This window comes from Chrysemys picta, chromosome 7 (genome assembly GCF_011386835.1).
Source record: "Chrysemys picta bellii isolate R12L10 chromosome 7, ASM1138683v2, whole genome shotgun sequence".
NCBI classification, from domain to species: domain Eukaryota; kingdom Metazoa; phylum Chordata; order Testudines; family Emydidae; genus Chrysemys; species Chrysemys picta.
Genome location: NC_088797.1, coordinates 22772017 through 22795996, shown reverse-complemented (window position 1 = coordinate 22795996; position 23980 = coordinate 22772017). Strand labels below are relative to the sequence as shown.

General features: G+C 42.1%; 1 protein-coding gene and 1 long non-coding RNA gene across 2 annotated transcripts in view; one reads left to right on the top strand and one right to left on the bottom strand.

Annotated features, from left to right (window-relative positions):
• RUVBL1 (RuvB like AAA ATPase 1) overlaps positions 1 to 10543 on the top strand; it is a 22353-nt gene extending 11810 nt beyond the window's left edge. Inside the window, exons 8-11 of the mRNA XM_005288390.5 lie at positions 3307 to 3505; positions 5894 to 5996; positions 9481 to 9572; positions 9919 to 10543. Coding sequence (XP_005288447.1) covers positions 3307 to 3505; positions 5894 to 5996; positions 9481 to 9572; positions 9919 to 10078 — 554 coding nt within the window. The 3' untranslated portion in view covers positions 10079 to 10543. The remainder of the gene's footprint in view (positions 1 to 3306; positions 3506 to 5893; positions 5997 to 9480; positions 9573 to 9918) is intronic.
• LOC135972552 (uncharacterized) lies at positions 3541 to 23980 on the bottom strand. Its single transcript, XR_010589048.1, has 4 exons — positions 23845 to 23980; positions 14676 to 14764; positions 4602 to 4689; positions 3541 to 3680 (listed from the first exon to the last, which is right to left on the bottom strand). It is a non-coding gene; the product is annotated as an uncharacterized LOC135972552 (long non-coding RNA).

Sequence of the window (23980 nt, the reverse complement as noted above, 5' to 3'; positions counted from 1 at the left end):
GTTGAATGATGCTCTTTTGAAGTATTCCATCTCTTGCAGAGATCACCTTCCATAGTCTAAAGTCAGACTGTATCTCTGTAACATCTTGCACAGCTTTGAGATCCATATGTTCAAAAAGCTAAAGAATTATATTTTTGCTTATATTCAAATGTTATGTTAAAATAAACCAGCAGTAGTTAGCTTTCTTTCCAGTCATGCTTGGAAACATTGTCAGAGTTCCTCACAAGCTATGCAAGTAGGAGAATTATCCTAGTTGAAAGTACGAAGTACTCAGCATTCAAGTAGATGATGATGCTTATACTTATGTGAAAAACAGAATTCTTCTCTCACTCTCACAGTTTGATGCCTCAGGATATCATGTGTTTTTAACTGTGGAATGTATAAATGGGAGATAGAAAACAATGGGTGTTGTAGAAACATTGAAATTGGGAAGAGATCAATTGTATACTGGATCAGACCTGAGGTCAGTCTCATCCAGTATCCTGTCTGACAGTGGTCAGTACCAGATGCTTCAGAGGAAAATGCAAGAATCCTGTAGTAGGCAGATGTGGGATAATCTTCCCTGACCAGCCTATTGTTGCTGATCTCATAGTTAGTGATTGGCTTAATCCCTGAAGTATGAAATTTCATATTCCTTCTAAAAATTTAGCATTAATTTTAACTCCGTATTTTTTTATATCTATGTACGCGTCCTGCCCTTTTTGAATCTTGCTATGTTCTTAGCCTCAAGAACTTCATGTGGCAATGAGTTTCATAGCCTAATCACGTGTTGTGTGGCGATATGGTATATTATTTTTGAATTTGCCACCTTTAATTTCATTGACTGTCTTGTATTACAATATAGGTAGAACAAAAGTTCCCAGTCTAATGTCCCCTGTTATTCATCTCTGTAGGTAATCAATCAGTCTTTTTAAATCTCTCTTCACGTGAGATTTCCCTGCCCTTAATCATTCTCATCACACTTTTGACCCGTCTTAATTTTGCAATATCCTTTTTGAGAAAGGATGACCAATACTCCACATTATTTCAGATGAGGCTGCAGCATTGATTTATATAATGACTTAACAATATTTTCTTTATTGATCTCCATCCCGTCCCTTATGCATTCTACATCTTGTTTTGTTTTCACTGAAGATTGGGCAGAGATCTTTGATCTGTCCATGACACCACCCAAGTCCCTTTCCTGAGTCAAGTGAATTCAAAACTTTAAAGCATAAAGTAGTTCAAATTTTTCCCTACAGTGTTCATTGCTTTGCATTTATGGACATTGAACTTTTCTTACCATCATGTTGCCCATTCTCCTAGCTTGGTTAGGTCCTCGGAAGTTCCTCCTAGTCCTCTCTAGGCTTTGTCATCTGCAAATGTTGCTGCCTCATTACTCACCACCCCCTCTCCAGATCATTAATTATTTTAAATGCTGAACCTAGTACAAAAGTTTAACCTTTTGCCATGATGAACACTGACCATTTAACCTTATTCTTTGGTTTGTGTGTCCTAGCCAGTTTTTGATTCTTGATAATACTTTGCCTGTCACCCCATGGCTAATTGGCTTCTTTAGTAGCCTCTTGTGCGGGATCATGTCAAAGGCTTTTTGGTGGGTAATCAGCTGAACTTGAGCCCTAGTGTGACCCTCTGGCAAAAAGGGCTGATGTGATCCTTGGATGCATAAACTGGAATCTCAAGTAGTGGTAGAGAGGTTATTTTATCTCTGTATTTGGAACTGGTACGACTGCTGCTGGAGTATTGTGTCCAGTCCTAGTGCCTATAAATCAAGAAGAATATTGATAATTTGGAGAGGGTTCAGAGAAGAGTCACAGGAACAGTCAAAGGATTAGAAAACATTATAATGATAGACTCAAGGAGCTCAGTCTGGTTAGCTTAGCAAAGAGAAGATTGAGTGGTGACTTGAACACAGTCAATACGCACTGACATGGAGACAAATACTTGATAATGGGTCCTTCAGTCTAGCAGACAAAGATATAACAAGATCCAACAGCTGGAAGTTGAAGCTAGACAAATACAGACTAGAAATAAGGCATTTCTTAAAACAGTGAGAGTAGTTTATCATTGGAGCAACTTACCTGGGATTGTGGTGGATTCTCCATCACTAACAATTTTGAAATCAATTTTTTTCTAAGATCTGCTCAGGAATTATTTTGGGAAGTTCTATGGTGTGCGGTATGCAGGAGGGCAGACTAGATGATCACAGTGGTCCCTGCTGTTCTAGAATCCATCAATAGAGAAAAAGACGTGCAAGATTAGTGGGACATGATTTTCTGTTGCAGAATCCATGCTGTGTTTTAATTTTGGTTTTCAAGTTGCTTTTTACACCATTGATGAGGGGTTGTACAAAATGGCCAGCTTTGTATACAAGTTCCAAGAACTGAAAGTGAGAAACACTAACTCCCCCAGAACATGAGCTCTACATCATACTTTCAGCTCTCTCTTATGCGTATGAGAAAATATGGGACCTTGGCTCAATCTGACTCTCATACCACAGAGACTGCATCACAGTGACTCACCCATTCCTGATAGGATATCAGTTTAGAACAGAGGTGGGCAAACTATGGCCCACGGGCCACATCCGGCCTGTGGGACCTTTCTGCCCGGCCCCTGAGCTCCTGGACCAGGAGACTAGCCCCCGGCCCCTCCCCTGCTGTCCCTCCACCCCTGCAGCCTCAGCGCGCCGCACCATCAGCGCAACGCTCTGGGCGGCTGGGCAGCGCAGTTGCAGAGCTGTGGCCTGACCCAGTGCTCTGCGTGGTACGGCTGTAACGCCGCCAGCCACCGGTGCTCTGTGCTGTGCGGTAAGGGGGGTTGGATAGAGGGCTGGGGAGTTCAGGGGTGTGGATAGGGGTCGGGGCTGTCAGAGGGCAGGGAACAGGGGGGTTGGATGGGGCAGGGCTCCTGGGGGGGGCAGTCAGGAATGAGTGGGGGTTGGATGGGGTGGCAGGGGGCAGTCGGGGTGGGGGGGTCCAGGGGACAGGGAGCAGGGGGTGGTGGATGGGGCAGGAGTCCCGGGGGAGCTGTCGTGGTGAGAAGCAGGGGGGAGGGGAAGGGGTCAGATAGGAGGTGGGGACTGGGCCACGCCTGGCTGTTTGGGGGGGAGACAGCATCCCCTAACCATCGCTCCATACAATTTTGGAAATCCGATATGGCCCTCAGGCCAAAAAGTTTTCCCACCCCTGGTTTAGAATCAAGATGCTAGGAAAGTGGCATCCCCCACTTAAGCGTCTTAGAGTCCTTCACATAGATGCAGAGAGCGCTAACAGAACAACTAAAATGGTTTTCTTTCCTGTCTCTTAGACAAGCTTAGAGGAGAGATAAACAAGGTGGTGAATAAATACATTGATCAAGGCATTGCAGAGCTGGTCCCAGGTGTGCTCTTTGTAGATGAGGTTCACATGCTGGATATTGAATGTTTCACATATCTGCATCGAGCACTAGAATCTTCTATTGCTCCCATCGTCATCTTTGCTTCCAACCGAGGAAACTGCATTATCAGGTACGCTTTTTTAAAATTGAATTCTGCATGGTTCACCTCTGTCCATAAGACTTAGCATTAGCTGTCTCCATACCAAGAACGATGATCTTTGAATGCTTTCATCTTTGGTGCTGACACCCCTCTGATCATCATCTGGATGGATCATGAGCCACATCCAATGCTCAAGGGCTGCACGCTGGGGAAAGAAAGATGACTGGGTTAGAGAGTTGGGTGGAAGTATTGTTTCTTCATCTCATGTTTCCAGGGACTCACCTTTCGATCCCTTCCACAGCTGCCACTGGCAAGTTTGTTTCCTTGTTCTACTGTAACTGCCCTCTTCTTTGGCTTCCTTTAACATACACATCTCCTGCCTGTCCCCCCCATCTACATTCAAAACACTGCTGCTAAGATAATCTTCTTGGACCTTATTTGTCCCTGTCCTCTGAGTTTTTTCTCTAGCTCTCGCTCCTCCGCTGCAACAACTTTTAGCTTCTTGTTCTCACCTTTAAAGCCCTTCTCAGCTTACTCCCTCCCCCACTTTCCACTTTTCTGTCTTATTACATTGACTAGGCCTCTTGTGCTCCTCCCACAATGCCAGACAGTCCATCTCTCTCACAAGCGCACTCACACTTTTTTCCATGGCTCCCCTTATGTATCACATTCACTCACACTCTGAAATAGTCAATAAAATCACTCTATTTTCCCTCAGATCCCTCCAAGATCCACTTCTATCATGTTGCCTGTGGTAAATTGCTAGCTGATAATCTCTAGATAAGTTGCCAGTAGGGATTGATACTGATTTTGTTTTAATTGACTGAACCTGCAAACTCTGCACATAGCTACTCTGTGTAATCAGATAATCTCACCCTTGTCCTCCCTTCCTCAGTCCCCTCTGTTTGGTACACCCACTTGATGCATCTGGTCTTCAACTGGAAAGCTCTTTCGAGGAGGGACCATATCTTTCTGTGTGATGTTCAAAACCTAGCACACTGACCTCTGGACACTACAGTATTACAAATATTAAAATAAACTGTGCAAAGAACAACAGCCCTGGAGCGGGAGACCTAGAGAAATGGTAACACCATATGGCTTTTGGAATCACGTAGGTGATTCTTACCCTGTTTGAACAGTTCTTACTAACACGGTTAGCATGGCTTCCCTCACCAGGGATTAGATAAGGATTGGTATTGTATCTCCTTTGGACCCTGCAAAATACAAGGAAGACTTGTTTAAAGAAGGACACAACTGAAGATACTGTTAAATAATTGACCTGGTAGTAGGGTACGTTGGTGCTGCTATCTGTCACATGGGAAATGAGGTCACAAAATTAATGCCTTTCCTCTGACCTTAAAAACAGTTCATAGATTACTGCCGCAATACCTGAAATCCATTGGCTTTAGCGTTTAACAGATCATACTACTATCCCAAGTATTTTAAAGTTGCTTTCCCATTTATATCTGCCTGCAGATGTCCCTTAACAGGATCAAGAGGTGTATCTAGTCATTTGTATAATACAATTGGCTCTGTATCCTAATATGTCTAGGAATAGCTTCATATGAAAGCAGAGTGCCATCTACTGGAGAACATAGTGGGAGATGTTTTCAAAAATTTACTTTCTTGTTGACCCTTTGCATAGCTTCCTGTGGGGGGTCGTGAGCAGAGCCTGAAGCACTCAAATCCTGGCACTGAGTTTGGAAATTGAAATGTCGTCATAGTTAGCAAAGGAGTTGGTAGGTCTAGAATCCTAGGTGTCACTTGTCCCTGCTAAAAGAAGAGTTCTAGGGACTATACTGTACGCTTAATGCACAGTCTTGCCCTGGCACCTCTCATTCTGCCGGATCACTAATGTGGAATATAAACAACTACAATACTAGGTGAGAGGAATAAAGAAGATAGTGTGGAAAAGTGAGCCGTGATGGCTGGTTTAAGCAAAGAAGATGCTCTCAATGTTCAGTACTGCATATAACTTCTGCTTTATTGCTTAAATACTACAGCAAAAATAATTTGCTCCTTGCTGGAATATGTACAGTATACTTTGGAATATCAGACAGGTGTAGTATGTATGTTCTTTAGGGACTGACTAGCACTATGAGAACAAGCTATAAAGAAGCTGGCACCAGCTAATTCCCACCTCTCAGCATAACTATGTGAAGTCATTAAGAGTGCAGGGGAAAGAATATTTTCAATTTAGGCTGTTCCAGGTTTAGCGTACGAACTCCGGAGTCTGTTTTCCCGTGTCATGTATGTAGTTCCCGTTAGTGTCTCTTGTGTGAGTGTGCTTGGTGGGGAAAATAAACCCTTTTGTTCACAGGTTGTTTTATAATGGCCTGACTCAGTTGCCAATATCTAAACCAAGTCCATGTATTGAACTCTGAATGAGGAGTCTGACCTCTTGTGTATCTCTTCCAGAGGCACAGAGGATATAGTGTCCCCTCACGGAATACCACTGGACCTTCTAGATAGGGTGATGATTATTCGAACCATGCTGTATACGCCTCAGGAAATGAAACAGGTAAGGGCTATATTAAATACTTCTTGAAAAGTCTCTGAAATTAGAGGTAAGAACTCTAGCACTTGCCTGTGTGTGATGTTACTTTGTAGCTATTTGATCTCAGCTTGGACAGCAGGGTTTACTCCCAGAACCATCTCTGTGCCATGAAGTCTCCTATGGACATGGTGACTAACTTGCCTTTCTGGGTTGGTTTTTTGGTGTGGTGTGTGGTTTTTTTTTTTTTTTTTAAACTTGTTGACCAGAATGTTGAACTAGAGTGGTGGTCTGAATTTTGCCCACAAAAGGGATGCATTGGTAAACTGGCTGGGGCTTAAAAGGCAAACCTTCTCACAAGAAAAGGAGGGGATTGCTGTTGCCCTGATCTCTAATATAGAGGTCCTGACTACACAATCTATAGGTTCCAACGTGCAGTGCTTTTTTGCTTAATATGAAATGGAGCATTATGGGTTGGGACCTTTGGTCTCTGCAGGCTGCACCTCTATGTTAAAGATGAGTGCGGTTGTTTTGCAGAAGAGCAGTCTCTAGAGTTCTACGACTCCTGCCCTAGATGTACTTTTTGTTTCTTTATCCTACTTCCGTCTCTAAACTTCACAAAACCACAGGGTACCTTTTTTTCCCCACACTCCTAGGTGGAATTCTGGAGTGCAGGAAGAGTTGTAGTGATACATTACTTAATGCCTCAAGACTTTCCTGTGGGCCAACACAATGTATTGTATATCGATTATAATCCTTGGGTGCCATTATGATGCATCGTGTCAAAGATCCTCCTCATTAGCGTCTCAATAGCGTGAACTGACATGATACAGGAGCCATTACAGTTTATCATGTCAATTCTTTGTATTATTTAGGAGATAGTGTCAATGGCAGGGAGCGTTGTCACAAGATAATGGGCTCATGCTGCTGGATAAGTGCCAAGGTGAAGCTGAGGCATTTATCGAACATAAATGTAGAGGCAAAACCTCATTTCATTTGGTGTGAGGAGGCTTTTGTGAAGTGCTGTTTCGAGGCATGCTCAGGATGGTTTTTGTGCACCTGAAAGGACAGCTGAAGCACTGTAGTGCAGATTACAATGGTAATGGCCAGATGGTACAGTAATACAATTGGGTTTTGTCTGTCTATAAAGCCAGTTTTAAAGTTCTGACTTGCTCTCAAAGCCTGGAGATTCAGTGAGGGTTGCCATCTGTCCTGGATTTCTTCCTATGGTGCTTACATTGTCCTAGGATGTGTTACAGGAGCGGCAGCATGTATTTTGAATTGCCTTTTGTTGAGTTGAACTATATTAAAATGTTAATATTTGACTGATAAAATAGAAACTGGTGGGTGCTGTGCCATCACATTGGACACCCTCAAACTATCCCTGTAGCCTATTAAATGATTAAAGATCTAATTTATGAACTGTCCACTCTCAAAAGTCTAGAGCAGGAACTGTATGATTGCCATGCCCTGCTTGTGTGGGTGGGGGAAAGACTGCAATATTGCTGTTCCCAAAGACATATACAGAATCTTGCTGATTATGCCCAATAAACCATGGCACTGAGTGTTCAATGTGTCCATAATTAGACCATTCTGCCTTAATGACTGACCTCCACCTCAGGAGGTCGGGAGCTGGAGCAACTGAGTTTCATTCATGACCAAATAGAGCTGTTTTAAGTTTTTTTTAAAAAAATTGTACAGGCCTTGGTTGGGGGGGAAATCACTTTGTTTTTAAATTAATTTTTATATGGGTGTGCTCCCCTTTTTGTTTTTTGCTAAGAAAAAGCAGTTTTCAGAGGCAATGTGCTTTTTTTTTTTTTTTTTTTTTTTTAAGAAAAAAAAAATTTTTTTTGCCCTTGCAGGGGGATCACATGAGAACTTTGAGCTCATTCTGAGGATAATTTTCATTACTCAAAAGAAATAATTTTGAAAATTGTGAAACTTCACTTTTGACCGATTCAAAAATGGGTCTGTTGCAAAACTTTCACTTGTGCCTTGGTAGTTTATAGTAGATGTAAAATGCTTCTTAAATTTCTGTTGAGCGATGTAAGTTAGTAGCTTGTATACAAATTCCATTATCCAGCTTTAGGCTGAGAGCAAAGGAATCCCAAATATCTTAATCCTACAGTGATGTGGAAGAAACTTGCTTTACAATAAAACACCAGCCCCCATTTAATAGGAAACTCATATGTATATTCACACCTGTACTTGCATAATTGGGACTTCTTCTGTTGAACTCTCTCACCCAAACACTTCTTCCATTTTACAGCAGTTTTATATGTATTTGCTGGGTTTAGTGTCCTGATCTTATGTTCTGTCACTGAGCAGCACCTCTCACAAGCTTAAAAGTTGCTTTTTAATATGGCATTAACGGACGCTTCAAAGTGTATTATTTCTGGAGAGGGTCAGTGTAGCAATAGCTGGAAGCATGGAAAAGTGAAGTTGGTTTTACAATATTTTTTTAAAATCTCAAATCTAACATTAATTGGTAACATTCTAAAAGCTGCTGCAAAAATGTAATGTTTTTAGAGCAACTTTCTGCTGTGTCAAACCCCTCTCTCTCTCTTCCCCCACTCCTGACTCCCCTGCTGCATTTTATGGCTTTAATTTAAACGAGTGCTTCTTGATATCTTGTTTACAAAGCTGCCAAAGTGAAAAATACCTGTATTATATGAGGCTCGCAGTTCCAGAGTTATCTCAGCACTACAACACAACATCATTATCCAGTCTGCCCCTTATCACTCAGCTGGTAATACGGACTGCTGGGAGACTTGTGCCACTTTTGTTACAGCTTTATACACAGGCTTATTGGCGATATCTTGCTCTCCAACTTTACAAAGATCTTCAAACTGGTACAAGCTTGCGACTGTTCTTGAAAGATTAGATTCTTCTTAGTGATTTTAGGGAGGGGCAGGTGAACCTTATAAAGTAACTTTTTGATTTATTTTACCATCTTACTTATCAAGCAAATAAAAAGTGTATGGTGTGGAGTGAGCAGCTGAGGGGAAAGAAGGGTTTTTTCAGGGGGTTTGTAGGAGCGTGCTATACAGCAGTGACTTCGAGTATGCATGATTGAGATTGGGGCCTCTGTGTACCCAGGATTCAGACTGCCATTGTCAATAACTATGTGGTTGTAGTGATTTTCCTATTACTGAATAGGCTTAACCAGCCTTGCAAAATCATCATGAAACTTTACCAACCCATGCAGTCCTCCCCTGCCCTTTACAATGATGATTAATGATGTCCAGAGGTATTCAGGATGATTTAGGATTTTGCAGGGGGTGGGAGGCGGGTATTTTTTGTTTTAAAGGATACGGTGTATGTTTGAAATGAAAATCACATTTTTGTTTCATGTCTCATCTCTAAACAGGATATCCTGTCTGCCATTGTGTGCGTGCATGTGTGTGTGTATATTATTTTTTTATATAAAATTAATAAGCATGGTATCTGCTACTGTCCAGACTACTACATGACTGCTGCAGCTTCACTTCTCCACCTTATATTCCAACAGATCATAAAACTTCGAGCCCAGATAGAGGGAATTAATATTAGTGAGGAAGCCCTAAACCATTTAGGGGAAATTGGTAACAAGACAACCTTAAGGTAAGTAGAGCCCATCGGAATTTTCTCACACCCTGCAAGGATTGGATATGAAAGTACTCTGGGATAGTAAAACAACACACTTCCCAGGGTAAGAGTGAGCCTTAGTTGCTGGATAGTGACCTCTAGCCCCTTAGGAATGGCTTTTAACACTATCCAAAAGTGATAGTCCTCCCATTTCTCCTACTGGGAGGTGCACTGGGCACTTCCTGGAATCCCACTCCTCTTTTGCGCCTCTGGTACAGAGCTGTTTGGTAGGAATCTGACAAGTTTACTTGTACCCTTTTAGGAGTTTGTGGTGACGTACTGGATTGTAACAGTTAATTCAGCCTATCCTCTTTGATCACAGGTATGCTGTGCAGTTACTGACACCAGCCAACCTACTAGCCAAGATTAATGGGAAAGACAGCATTGAGAAGGAGCACATTGAAGAAATAAATGAACTTTTCTATGATGCCAAATCATCTGCAAAAATCTTGGCTGATCAACAAGAAAAGTACATGAAATAAAGCAGCTTGTTGCACATCGTATGCTTTGGAGTAACTTAACTCTTGCAAGAGTTGGCTTAATTATTGAAAGAGAAATGGACAAGAGAAATATTAATGGTTAATCTCCATTGGGACTGAAAAGTATTTAAATGGTAAGATACTTCAAGACATGAAGCTAACAGCCCAATTTTCCTACTTTGCTGGCAAGCAATAAGATGCTCCCTGATGCCTGTAACATTTTATTGTCCCTTCTGAGTGTATATGAAATGGATACACGGACCCATCATTTTTGCTTGTCCGTTAGATTTGGTTACAAAAATGCTCTAGGCTCAGGAAAAGCCTCTTGATTTCTTTGAAGCCGATGCTTAAGAATAGTCTGTTTTCTTTATGAACTTTGTTTTAATTTGTTTGAACAAGAGTTCTTCCTGCTAAAAATGTTGAAGTGATGTTTCTCTGAAGTGCTTTTTAATAAAATATTTCAAGTAATGCCTGTTGTGCGTCTTTCATTCTGTATGCTGATTTGCCTGAAGAAATGGCCTCTCATTTTTTCTGACTTTTAAGGTAAGGATGAGTGAAAGAAAAATAAAACAGAATTTATATCTTGTTTGCTGCTTTGTGACATAATTGTTTATCAGGAATCTGATGTCTTTGGGGGTGGGGGGGTTTTAGACACTGCTTTGGGGGAAACAAGACCTGTGTAGTGGAAGCTCTCTTGGCCCTGAACAAAACCCTGGATCCTGTGAAGAGGCAAGATATAATCTCTTTAACAAAGATCTTATTCCAGTTGTTAGGGGGTTTTTTTTGGTTGTAACTCAATTGTTTTAAAACAGCCTGACTAAAAATCAATTCCCTTACCAAAGAATATTCTGAATTGTCCTCCTACTAGGTCTCTAGTCAACCATATTTTCTCCCAGGAATATAAGGGTACACAAGACACTAATTTCTAACAAGAGGAAGAATTATCCAAAGGTTCTGGTGCTAGCTTGAAACTCAGTGGACCTGTGTTTAATTCTCTGCTCTGTCTTAAACTTCCTGCCTGATTATAGGCAAGTCACTGACTCTGTGCCTCAGTTCCCCATTTGTAAAGTGCAGATAACACTTAAGGGTGTTGTGAGGGCAAATGCAGTAAAGATCAAAGCTCTCAAGTATTATAGTAATGGAGGCCAGATAAGTACTTAAGATAAATAGAATGGGGAAAATTTAGAAAATTTTAAAGCAAGCAAAAAACAGTACTTTTTTTTTTTGCAAGTTTGCCCTTTAAAATATGGATTTTGCCACTTCATGTGCATTTGTTCAAATGTGTGGTTTACTCTGACATAGGGGAAGCTTGCTCAGCAGAGAACATGTCCACTATTGCACCTCATTTGAGCCTTTAAGCAGAGATTACCAGTTGTGCTACACATGTAATAGTTTCACAGTGGGGGAAAAAAAAGGCCAAGTCAACCAGACTTCTCAGATTTCACCCAATTCAAACTTTAACCCACTAATAAATCCTATATTAACCCTTTGCTGAAAGTCAGGATTTCCCTGTACAATTCTCAAATATAATACCAATGGGATTCTTCCTGAAAATGGCAATATCCAAGGCCCTATTTTTAAAAAACAAAACGCAAAACAAAAAAACCCATTAGTCTAGCTTCCTTGAGAATTTCTTCTATTTTAAGTGTTCTAGGTCTTGCAGGAGAACCTAAGGGCAGGTCTACACTAACCCCCCAATTCGAACTAAGGTACGCAACTTCAGCTACGTGAAGAACGTAGCTGAAGTTCGAAGTACCTTAGTTCGAACTTACCTCGGTCCAAATGCGGCAGGCAGGCTCCCCCGTCGACTTCGCGGTACTCCTCTCGCCGAGCTGGAGTACCGCAGTCGATGGCGAGCACTTCCGGGTTCAACTTATCTCGTCCAGCCAAGACGCGATAAATCGAACCCAGAAGTTCGATTTGCTTGCCGCTGAACTACTGGGTAAGTGTAGACCTACCCTAAGATTAGTAGTGCCTTCAGAACAGTTGGAGTTTCCGGTTCAAATCCATACAGACTAATACAATACATACAGTAGTTCAGTAACACTGTGGGTAATAGGAACTTTTACATGGATTAGAACTTAATCCGTATGTGACAGTCTGGTATTGTGCACCACCAATTCCTGAAGAGGTTTAAACTAGTTTCTAAACAAAAAGTAACCTACCATGGTTATCAAAGTCATGTACTTCAATTTTGTTGAGACAAATTTCTGCTCCTCTTTCCATTTTTCCCTAGGTGTGCATGTATGCATTTTGTTTCACAGCTTACAGTTGCCAGGGCAGCCTCAGAACCTTCCTTGTGAAGTTGTCTTGCACTTTAAATCTAAAACCAGTCAGGCATTGCCTCACTCTTCTCTCGTCTGGCAAGAAATTCCATAGCTAAGCTTCTGCCACTGGGAAGCCTCTGCCCCAGCACCTGATAGTCTAAAGCTACATCTCCTATAGTCTCATCCCTGTGGTGAAGCACTGTTGTGGAAGATGAAGAATCTTTGGCATAGTCATGTCCCCACCTATAAAGGGGCTTTGGAGCTCAAGACTAGGACTCTGAATTCTGTTCTGTCTCTGCTACAAGGAGTGAACGGGCATTTACTGAAGACAAGTTGCTCAGGGTGAAAAGAGGTTGAATGGTTTGGATTTAATACCTCTAACAAATGAGGGGTATATGCAGCTACAGATATTGTCAAATAAAGATTTCTCTCAGGGCCTGTAAGCCCTCATACAAAAAATTCCCATTTTATTTTACTTAGCAGGGAGAGACCTATCCCATCCTTTAAAATAGACTACTTTGTCATACAACCCTAATAATATTTTGTGCTGTAAGTAATCTGCCTTTAATCCTTTATATCTAACGTTAAAGGATAGTGGCTAAGATTTGCAATAGAAGATGGTGGGAGTGTCCTACGGTAAACCAAAAAGTAGTAATCCGAAATGACTTCTACTGACTGCAATCATCAAAATGCTGCATCTATCTCTGCCATCATAGTAACTTCCACAACAATTTGGATGTAAAACAGGATTATCATGGCTGCAGGTTTGAGCGGCTGGGTTTGGAATAGTTTTACTAATGAATTTCCTGTCATTTAGGCCCTAGGGAAAGTTCTAGCAAATGAAACTGCCTTGTGGTCAAAAGTACACTTGACAGTTTGCCCCGATTTGGAAGTCCCTCTTTATGGCAGTGGTAAAAGTAACTATTCCGTAGGCATACAGGTGGTGGTTGTTCATAAAGTTTTCAGAAATATCTGATGTTTCCTTGTGTGAACAGGTCAAGGACTGGCTAAAACCAGCCCTGAATAATGCTGAACTTCAAGGATGTTCTAAATCCAGATCAGAACTTGATGGCAGTTCACTGATAAATTTTGCTGTCCTCTCAACATGGCATCAAGAGTCCTACGGATGCATTGGAGGTTGATGCCTAATGGGAACACTGACACCATCTCCTGTGTTATATTTCTAGGAAACAGATCTCAGATCAGAATTCACCTTGTCTTGCAGACTGATCATTCTTAACTTACAAAACACCCCTTACTATAAAATATTCAAGCTGCAAAACTGAAGGAAAATCATTTACTACAACTTTTAAAAACAGGCATTCTCTCAGCCTGAATTAATAGTCCACCAGTCCTTAAACATCAGGCAAAAATCCTGAAAAGAGGAGACACAAACCTTTGCACCACACCCTAAAAACCAACAGCTTCAGGTTCTGTTGGACTAGCAGAGGAATTTAGCTCCACAGTTGATTTCTACTGCTGGTGATACAGGTCATTGGTGATTGACTCTGAAAAATTGGCACAAATAAAGCTTTTTTTAAGATCTTGTTTTCTTGCAAATGTCCTTAAATATGTAAGTGGGAGAAGAAAGCAGCAGCTTTGGGAGAAATAGGAATCATTACCGTATCACACAAGATCATCACCAGATCTGACAAGTGAACTATGTAGTCCAGTATCCTGTCTGACTAGATGTTTCAGAGGAAGAAGATGCAAGAATCCTTGTAATGGACAGTTATGGGATTGCCTACAAAACCTTTTCAGTAAAGCTCTTTTACCAATTGCTATACAGCCAGTAAAGTCCCTCAATTACAAATAAAACCTGGATACATTCTGCATCTGATAATGACATTAAACATTAGAATGACATCAAATAAGCCTGTATCTTTTCTCTTACTATGCGCAAATTCTGGAAAACTATCTCTATACAGTGGCATCTCTCTTCTAGCCAGAAAGTATTTGGGAAAGACATAAGCCTGAGATAAAAGGGAAGATCTTTGCACGCTAAATGGTAAGTGAATGTTTATCTGGCCTATTAGGTGATGTCCACCAGACTTATTGGTGTCAAAGCTTTGCTCATGAAAATAGTCTTCATATTACTAATAAAAATAGTTCTATTGAAAGAATAATTGTAGCAGATACAAAGCTGTTGAGTTTAACAAAATAAAAATTGAAAATCAAAACAAGATTGTTTTGTATTAGGGAGGAGGGATGATCTAGCAAAAAATAAAACCCAACCTGCTGTGGGGGGAGGGAGGGGAAGTGTTATTAAATGTGGAAAAACAAAACATTATTTTAATTCTATTCTTCCCATTTCCCAGAAGGGCTGCACTTACTGCATTAATCTTCCGAGCGAAGTTTTTACGACCGATTGCCTGCAGACTATGAGAAGTTTCTCCATCCATTACACACAGGGAAACGGGTCCTGCTGGGTAGGAAAATATTTGTTACATCTTATCAGGGTGACACATAATCTAACAACAATTACAGCAGGCCCATATTTTGTCCTATTTCGGTTTCAATGTGAAAAATAGTTCTATATTAAACCTAGGATAGGGGGTGGGGTGGTTATAGTAACCTGTTGAATATTATAAGCTCTGCAGCTGTGATTTCCTTTCAGACACAGAATAGTGCCATAATGGGATCCTGGTCTGAGCAAGTGAATACACATAAATCCAGCATACGTGCCTCCTATGCAAATGACACAATGTGTATGTCACTGGGAAGGGAACTTGAAAGATGATCCCCTCCTTACACATACTGAGTTTTGAAATTGCCTTCTTCCCATGTCTTATATTTTCTTTAATGTAAATGCTCCCCTGGCCAGGTCAGATCAGCCTTCTTCAGCCTCCTTGCTTCCCCCTATTTCCCCCACATCCCAAGGTCAACTGCATCTGAGAACTTTCTTAGCCACTTTAAATAAAAAGCCTTTTAAAAAGTGGACTTCCCCATTCCCAAGCTTTGTTGTGCCTTAAAAAGACAAACACAAAAATATATTTTCTCAAATTTTGCTCAATATTTCCTATTTGGTACGGAACCCGTTATAAAAATCCAAACAGATTACAGTAGTCTCTCATCCCACCTAGCCTTTCTAAACGATTATTTTAAATCGCACTTCAAAACACTTTATGGACATTAATTCATTTTCATTTCACTCTGGTAAGGTAAATCAGTAATATCCCTATTTTATATGATGGGGAAAGTTTTGGAGCAGAGAGGTTAAATTAATCGGGCACAGCCACACATAAAATCAGTATGAGAAGCAGAATTAGAACGCAGGAATTCCTGACTCACAGCCCTGTGCTCAGATGTGATAATTTTGTTGATAAATGCAAAGTAATGCACATTGGGAAAACAATCCCAATTACACACACAAAAGGATGGAGTCTAAATTAGCTGTTACCACTCAGGAAAGAGATCGTGGAGTCATTGTGGATAGTTCTCTGAAAACATCTGCTCAATGTGCAGCGATGGTCAAAAAAGCTAATAATGTTAGGAACGGGATAGATAATAAGACAGAAAATATCATAATGCCACTACAAAAATTCATGGTACACCCACCCATGCAATTCTGATCACCCCATCTCACAAAAATGTATATTAGACTTGGAAAAAATACAGAGAAATGCCTAATCATATTTTGTTGCCTATGGAACAGCTTCCATAGGATAAGAGATTAAAAAGACTGGAAATGTTCATATCAAACAAGAGACAACTTAGGGGAGATATGATAGAGGTCTATAAAATCAGGAATGGTGTGGAGAAAGCAAATAAGGAAGTGTTATTTACCTCTTCACATAACACTTGAACCAGGGATCCCGCAATGAAATTAATAGGAAACAGGACCCAAGATGGACAATTGTCCTGACCCAGTATAGCCATTCTTATGTGGCCTATATGAAATGTGTTTTATTTCAGTTTTCTAAAATATCTTCTGCTCTGAGCATCTATTCCAAACATTAAAAACCACAAAATAAAGGGCTGCCCATAAATATACCACCTCAAACCATTCCTTCCTCAACAGCATTAGAGAACACAGAAGAAAAAGTTCTATAGAAAAGAGGGGAGGGGAAAAATACACCTGTCCCCATTGTTTGAATGCACATACACACCAGTCCACTGTGAATATGATTATATTTGTATGAAGGGCACTATATAAATAATGAGGTATACAACATTTCCTTAGGGACCTGCTACACTGCTGAGGATATGGGGGTGTTACTTCAATCCCACCTTATGGTTACTGTGTCCTCACAGCTCTGGCAAAATAGACTGCTTTCTTTTGGAAAATATGCATCTACAATTACCCCTATATATAGTGCACAAAACTCATTGGGATCCTTCAGGAGGAAAGCCACTCTATTAAAGAGTTAAGGTGGTGATGTTATTCCTTCCACTTTCTGACAAATTTTTCCTTAGGTTCAAAGCCATTACTAGCCCTGGCTAACTTCATTTTAAACTTAAGCAGGACTTTGCCCCTGTGAGCAGTTTGACAATTACAGTCTGTGTTGAATTTCTCAAAGCCCCCCCCCCCCCCCCCCGCTTCACACCTCCAGGTGCATTTACATCCCTTTGTCAAGAAATCCCAAACATAAAAATGAAAAAATAAATCCAGGTTTACAGAAAGAACAGACTGGAAACAATGTCTTCAAGCCAACTCCAGCTAATTAAAGCGGACGCTAAACTAATTAACTTCACAGCCTGTTGGCAGTGGGTACAGTTTATATTTTGTCACTGGAGAAGTTAATAGGAGGGGGGGGAACATTTAGAAATACAGAACCATGTCTCTCCCATTTCCTGCTGTGATAAACTTGTTAGTTACCCTTAGCCCGCCTAGAGGAAGGCTGGTGTAGACCACAGGCCTCTGCCTTGCCCTGACAATTCAAAACACCCTCTTGTCCACCAAACAGATCTAGCCTGGGGAAGCTTCAAGCAAACAAAATGTTCTCCTGGCTATGTGTAATATTTCTATACATTTAAGCGGAACAAATGGATGAGGTTGGCTCCATGTTGGTTCTGGGAGTCGGCTATGAATAGACACTTTGGGCTCAATGCATTATCCGTATTGCCTTAACTGACTGGTAGCCTGGGAGTTTATGCATTATTTTACATGTTTTAATCATGAATGCCCAAGCAAATGACTAGCAACGTGCAAAGAAGGAGTACTAACATTCCAGGAGTTGATGAGGTTATTAAGCAAGACACACCCCACCCCAAATAGCATCCGCTAGCTCTTGGAATAATGCAGGTTTCACCCCCACACAGCTCTGCTGACTCATCTCAGTCGTGACTAACAGACCCATTTTCTGCAGTGTTCATTGTTCCATCTTTTAAAAAGTGGTGGCAAACGTCACTTATCAATTAACATGTTCTCTTTCTATTTTATTGGATACATGTAATAAAAGTGATCCTGTTTCCACAGAGATCAATGACTTTCACAGGAGCATGACTGGATCCAACACAGTGGTTGAGACTGTGTCTAACATTATTAGATGATAAAATATTCTAGACCCACTTGGGAAAGTGAGGACATTGTAGTTCCCCCTGGATCAAAACAAAACCAGAAACTTTAAGAACATAAAGATAATTGAACTTTATCTTCCAAACTACTGCAGGAAAGCGCATGTGTTTAAGCCGACATTTTCAAAACTGTCCACTCGTTTTGTATGCCTCAATTTTGGGGTTAACAAATTTTGGGCCTGATTTTCAGAGGTGCCAAGCACTCATTGTTAATATTTTAGTTTGTATCACACTAGCACCTTGAGCCCCCAATCAAGATTAGAACCCCATTATGGTAGGCACTGGACACATACGTAACGGGAGACAATTCCTGCCCTGAAGCATTTCTAGTGTAAATAGCCAAGACAGGTCCTACTGATTTCAGGTAGAATTCTGGGTGCTTAGCACTTCTTGGGCCTGACTTTCCAGTTCCAAGTTGGGCACTCAAAATCCGAGGGATGCAAAATTAAAAGCTATCTTTGACTTGGGCTACGTTGTCTGAAGCATCTAGGTTTCAAGTTTTTAGACAGAGCAATGTTTCCCCAACGCCAGGCCTAGGTGCTGGAAGTAGGGGTGCTACCACACCCTCTGGCTTGAAGTGGTTTCCATCATATCCAGGGTTTACAGTTTGGTTCAATGGAACTCAGTTCCCACACTGTACAAATTGTTCCAGTGTCCCTGACTCCAGCTGCATGTCCCGGAACTGGTACTTCAGGCTTTTTTAAAGGTTGCTCACCAATAAGTCAGTCACTCACGCTCTCTTTTTATATTTATATATATGTGCTCTAACCCAGGATGGCATTTGGGCAGCTCTTCTGACATGAACCCCTGGGGTTTGGAGCAGTTTAAGCTCTATGCTAAGTTAGTTGACCTCCTGTGGAATGGCAGGCAGGGGACAGGTACAGCAAGGCTCTTAATCTGGTAAACTGCTACAGTGACACTAAAAGTTGGGCACAAATTTCTTGTTAGCAGTAGCTCAGACATCTACAGCACAGGAGGAAAGCATCAACTATAGCTGCTTCCTTTTCAGTCTCATGAAAACTATGGAGGGCAGGTACCACAGCACAACTCAGCGGTTAATGGCAATTTCAGACTGTGGCTCACAGCCACAACAGTCCTGGGGATGCAGCTGCTCCACCTTTGGGTTCACAGTTTGTGCATGTGCACGCTCTTGGGCACCAGTGCTACAGTAACGGGAGAAGTAGTTCTTTTCTTACCCCCCCTATTGTAGTTCTGCCATTCTCCATGCAAACCCCAAGGAAGTTGATAAGTGGGAGAAGAGGGGGAATCTTATTAGATTATGCAAATCCATAGCCCAGACCCAAAGCTTTTCTTCCCCTTGGGAAGTACTGAGCCTCTTGCTTCCAAAGTCCATCCTGAGAGCGCAGAGCAGAAAGCTTGTTAGTCTAGCAGTGCTGCTGAACCAGAGAGGGATCCATTAGCCCCAAGATAGTTCCTGGTGCTGAGTGTGGTATAAGACTTACGAGTTACCTTTTCCCAGGATTTGAAACCACTTCTGTTATCCCACATATACTGAGGTCCCTAAACTGCAGCCTTGGACAGTTCCTACTTCCTGTTTTCAAAGCTTATAGATTATATGCAATCTATATCCTTCACCCACCCTCCCTGCCACACAGTGCAGCAGCTGCAGTGTTTGTGGACAGCTCCAGCAATCAAAAACAGTCTAGGTTGTGGGGCAGAAATCATGTAACAGGTTGTTTTCACATGGGGTGTTATTTTGTCTCTATGGTGCTTTCGTTAAGATGTCATAGGAGCTTATATATTAAGAATATAGTCTGGCGGTTAGAGCAGGGGACTGGAGTCAAGATTCCTGGGTCCTATATCCAGCTATGCCCCTAAGGTTTTGTTTACACCGCAAATTCTGTCACGCTGCATAGTCGTCGTCGTCCCCCCCGTTTTATAACAGGTTTTAATCTCTGAGAAATCAGACCAAGTTAGTTATACAGTACCACGTTAATGGAATGGTGCTCCAGCCGTCAGGCTTACAACACAATTCCTGTGGCAGGGCATCATCCCAGAGCAAACTCCCTCATGGCCTGGAGTGGCCTGCAGGCAACCTGTCTTAATTTCCTTTCTGGTTCTCCTAGTAACTTAGTCACAGCCCAGAATACTTACAGTAACATTCCCCTTCCTGGGGTCTCATGTATTATGTTTTTTTATAGTTTCCTTTGGCCCTTCAGACCCAACCCCTTCCCTCTTGTGGGTTCCAATTCACCCTTGTTCCAGGGCTTCAGTTTTCTGCTTCCCCTCCAGTTTTCTCTGAGCCAGGGAGCTTTGCCAGTCCCACTGCAGCCCTTGGCCTCTCTGGAGAATCTGTCCCACAGGTCACCTCCTGCCCTGATTCTTGGACTCACAACCTTGGTTAAGAGATTCCACAGCCTTCCCTCATGGGGCTGTGCCGTGATTCAGGGAGGCTGCCCCTGCTCACTAGTATCTGGGTTCCAGCCCTCCTCCATGGAGCTTCCCTTGCTCCTTAGACTCACACAGGTCTTCCCCTTGGTTCCAGGATCCCACAACCCTCCTTCTTAGGGATAGGCTGTAATTCAGGCAGGCTTCTGTAGCCTACTAATCTCTCTTCTAGTTCTGGATTCCCCCCCAGGGACCCCTCCTTCATACTCAATGCTCCCCTGAAATTCTCTTCTCCCAGCTATCTGCCCTCTTCCCTCTGGGCAGTCACCTAATAGCTGGTTTTTATCATGTTCAGGAGGTAGCTACCTGATTAACATCTGGCCCCCGAGTCACTGGCCTTTCTGCTGTTCCATTGAATGCCTGTTTCCTTAAAGGGCCACATCAGGGAACAGGGGTTGGCTGTTCCCAGTCCCCACTACTCCTTAAAAGGGGCAGAGCGCCCTATTACAATTTTTTTTAACATGAGTACAGTGTGATTTGGTCCCATCTATGCATGCAAAATAAATAAATCCAGTTGCATTATAGCACGTTTGTGCCCTAACACAGTTGTAATTGTAAGGTAGATGAGAAGTGACTATGGGGAAGACATACCAGGGAGGGTCAGGTGTGTATGTTTACTGCAGCTGGAATTGTGCCTCCCAGCCCAGGTAGACAGACTCATACCACCTTTGCTCAGACTAGCGCACTAAAAATAGCAGTATGGACACTGGGGCATGGGCTCAGGTTATCTGCCCCACGCTATGTCTGCCCCCCCAGGTCCAAGCTTGGGTGTCTACACCGCTATTTTTAGTGTGCTAGCTCAAGGGAAGCCAGCATGAATCTGTCTAGGCTGGGAAGCACACTCCCAGCTGCAGGGTAAACATTACCTCTGTGTCTAAGGTTAGACTTTTGTGATATGGGGACTGAGTCTTGCACTGTAGGAGGCCCAGAATATTGCCTTTATTAAAAGGTTCAAACCCACACAACTCAAATCCTCATGCTTTTGAAACATGTTCATTGAGGATAGGAGTTTCCCTCTTCCAAGGAAACCAGTGCCAGCCAGCCAGCCCCAGCCCTATGTTAAAGGACCACAGTAATGACCATGGAGATCCTGTAGTAACAGACATCGTGTTGTGCCCGGTAATCACAGCACAAGGAGGCTGACAATGGTGCTTCAGGCTAAATGTAGACCTGCTGATCATATATCTTCATTTAGCAGCCCTAGCTTCTCCTGAACAGAATTGCTTCACATTGCTAGAGAACTGCAAATTGCTATCACTCCTTTCCCCTTCAGACTGCATGGTAAAGGTGTGTTTGCTAAGTTAGGGTGGCTTCTGAAAGAAGATTTAACATACTTGGAGCAAAATGCATGCACATTACACCAAAATCATGCATGCTAGATGGGACAGAACACCACACCCATGAGGTGTGTGAGTTACACTATCATTCCTCTGAGGTCACTGAGAAGACAATCAAACATGATAGTGGTTTCTGGGATGTGCAAATTTCCATACGAGAAACACTATTCAACTATAAAAGGGCAACCTCCTTTCCTCCCTGTACATCCCCTCAGCTGCCAGGCACTCTCCTTTCAATGCAGGTCATCCAAGAGGATGCTCTGAACTGTTTCAAAGGCCTGCAAGGCTCAATGAGACCACCTCTAGGCCTATCCCTCTGGTATAATGGCATGGAGATTATTAGTAGATGCCAAGACCAGAAGAGTCCACTGTGATAAACTAGTCTAATCTCCTGTATAGCACAGGCCATAGAACTTCCCCCCCCAAAAAATTCCTAGAGCAGATCTGTTAGAAAAACATCCAATCTTGCTTTATAAATGCCCAGCGATGAAGAATCCACCACAACCCTGGGTAAATTGTTCCAATGGTTAATTATCCTCACTGTTTAAAATGTACAACTTATCTCCAATTTGAATTGGTCTAGTTTCATCTTCATTTTATACCCCTCTCTGCTAGATTGACAAGCCTATTATCAAATATTTGTTCCCCATGTAGGTAATTATAGACTATAATCAAGTCACCCCTTAACCCTCTTTGGTAAACTAAATAGACTTAAGGAGCTCAGTGTATCCTATAAGTCATGTTTTCTAATCCTCTCATGGCTCTTCTCTAAACCCTCTCCAATTTATCAACATCCTTTTTGAATTGTGGACACCAGCACTGGATGTGGTATTGCAGCAGCAGTCACACCCATGACAAACACAGAGGTAAAATAACCTCTTTACTCCTACTCAAGATTCCCATTTATGCATCCAAAGATCACATTAGTCCTTTCGGCCACAGCCTTGCACTGGGAGCTCATCTTCAGCTGATTATCCACCATGATCCCCAAATCTTCTTCAGACTCACTGCTTCCCATGATCAAGTCTCCCATCCTGTAATTATGGCTACATTCTTTTGTTCTCAGATATATACATATTGTTTGCTTGCACCCATCTTACCAAGCAATCCAGATCTCTCTCTCTCTCTCTCTCTCTCTGAGTGACCTGTCCTCTTCATTATTTACCACTCCCCCAATTTGTGTGTCATCTGCAAACTTTATTGGTGACGATTTTATGTTTTCTTCCAGGTTATTGAGAAAATTGTTAAATATCAGAGCCAAGAACCACTCCCTGTGTGAACCCACTAGAAATGCACCCACTTGACGATGATTGGTCAGTTACAATTACAGTTTGACACCTGTCAGTTAGCCAGCTTTTAATCTATTTAAGCCAAATTAATTTCATATTGTTCTAGGGTTTTTTTTAAATTGGCCTGGCCCTTTACCTCAAGAAGTTGAAGCACAGGCACTAAGACTGTAGAGTGGAACAGGCCAGTTTTACATCTGTCATGAAGCTTTCATAGCTGGCATTGCCAGCTCAGGGACAGGGATGAGAGAGCTCCCCCAATGGAGAATCAGACGTACATAATGGAAATTTGTTATAACAGCTTGGGGGCTGGAGAAGGTCAGGTACTTGCTTTCTGGGCTACTCCTGGTTTGAATGGAAAGTCAAACTGGAATACAGCCCCACGATGGAGCTCTGTTGCTAGTCATTTCCGCCTCCCCTAGGAGTTGCCATATCACGTGGGAGTCTCTATATACCACGGGGGCACCCTGGAACATATTAATGCTAAAGATCAGCTGATTCCTCATGAAAAAAGCTTCCATAAAATGTTTAGCCTGGAAGCACTTAAGTTCCTATCCTGTACATACTCTGTACTTCTACAAAGAGTGTGGTCTAGGGGTAACAACCAGTGACTAGGAATCAGAACAGAACTGCTAGATTCAGTTCCTGGCTCTTACACTGACTTGCAGCGTGGTCTTGAACAAGTACATCACTCAGGCCAAAGTTTTCATGAGCGTCCACTACACTGGGGCACTCAGAGTCTGATTTTCAGAAATACTGGGTTCCCTTTGACTTCAGAGTTGTAGGTGCTCAGCACCTCTGAAAAAAAATCAAGCCCTAGTTGTCTCAAGTTGGATACCCCTAAGCTGAGGCACCTGAATGTCGTGGAAACCTGAAAAACTAAATGCAACTTAGGAGCCTAAGGGCCAGAGATCCTCAAAAGGTATATAAGTGCTTGTAGAAGAATGACTCACCTGCTGACAAGACCCATCAAGCCTGGGCACAGTCTTGCAGGACCATCCCTTCAATCACTGCTTTCTGGTAGCCATTCAGGCCCTGTAGTGGTCTGGTTCTTTTAGTGATTCAGCCCTTCAGACCAGTCATGTGTAG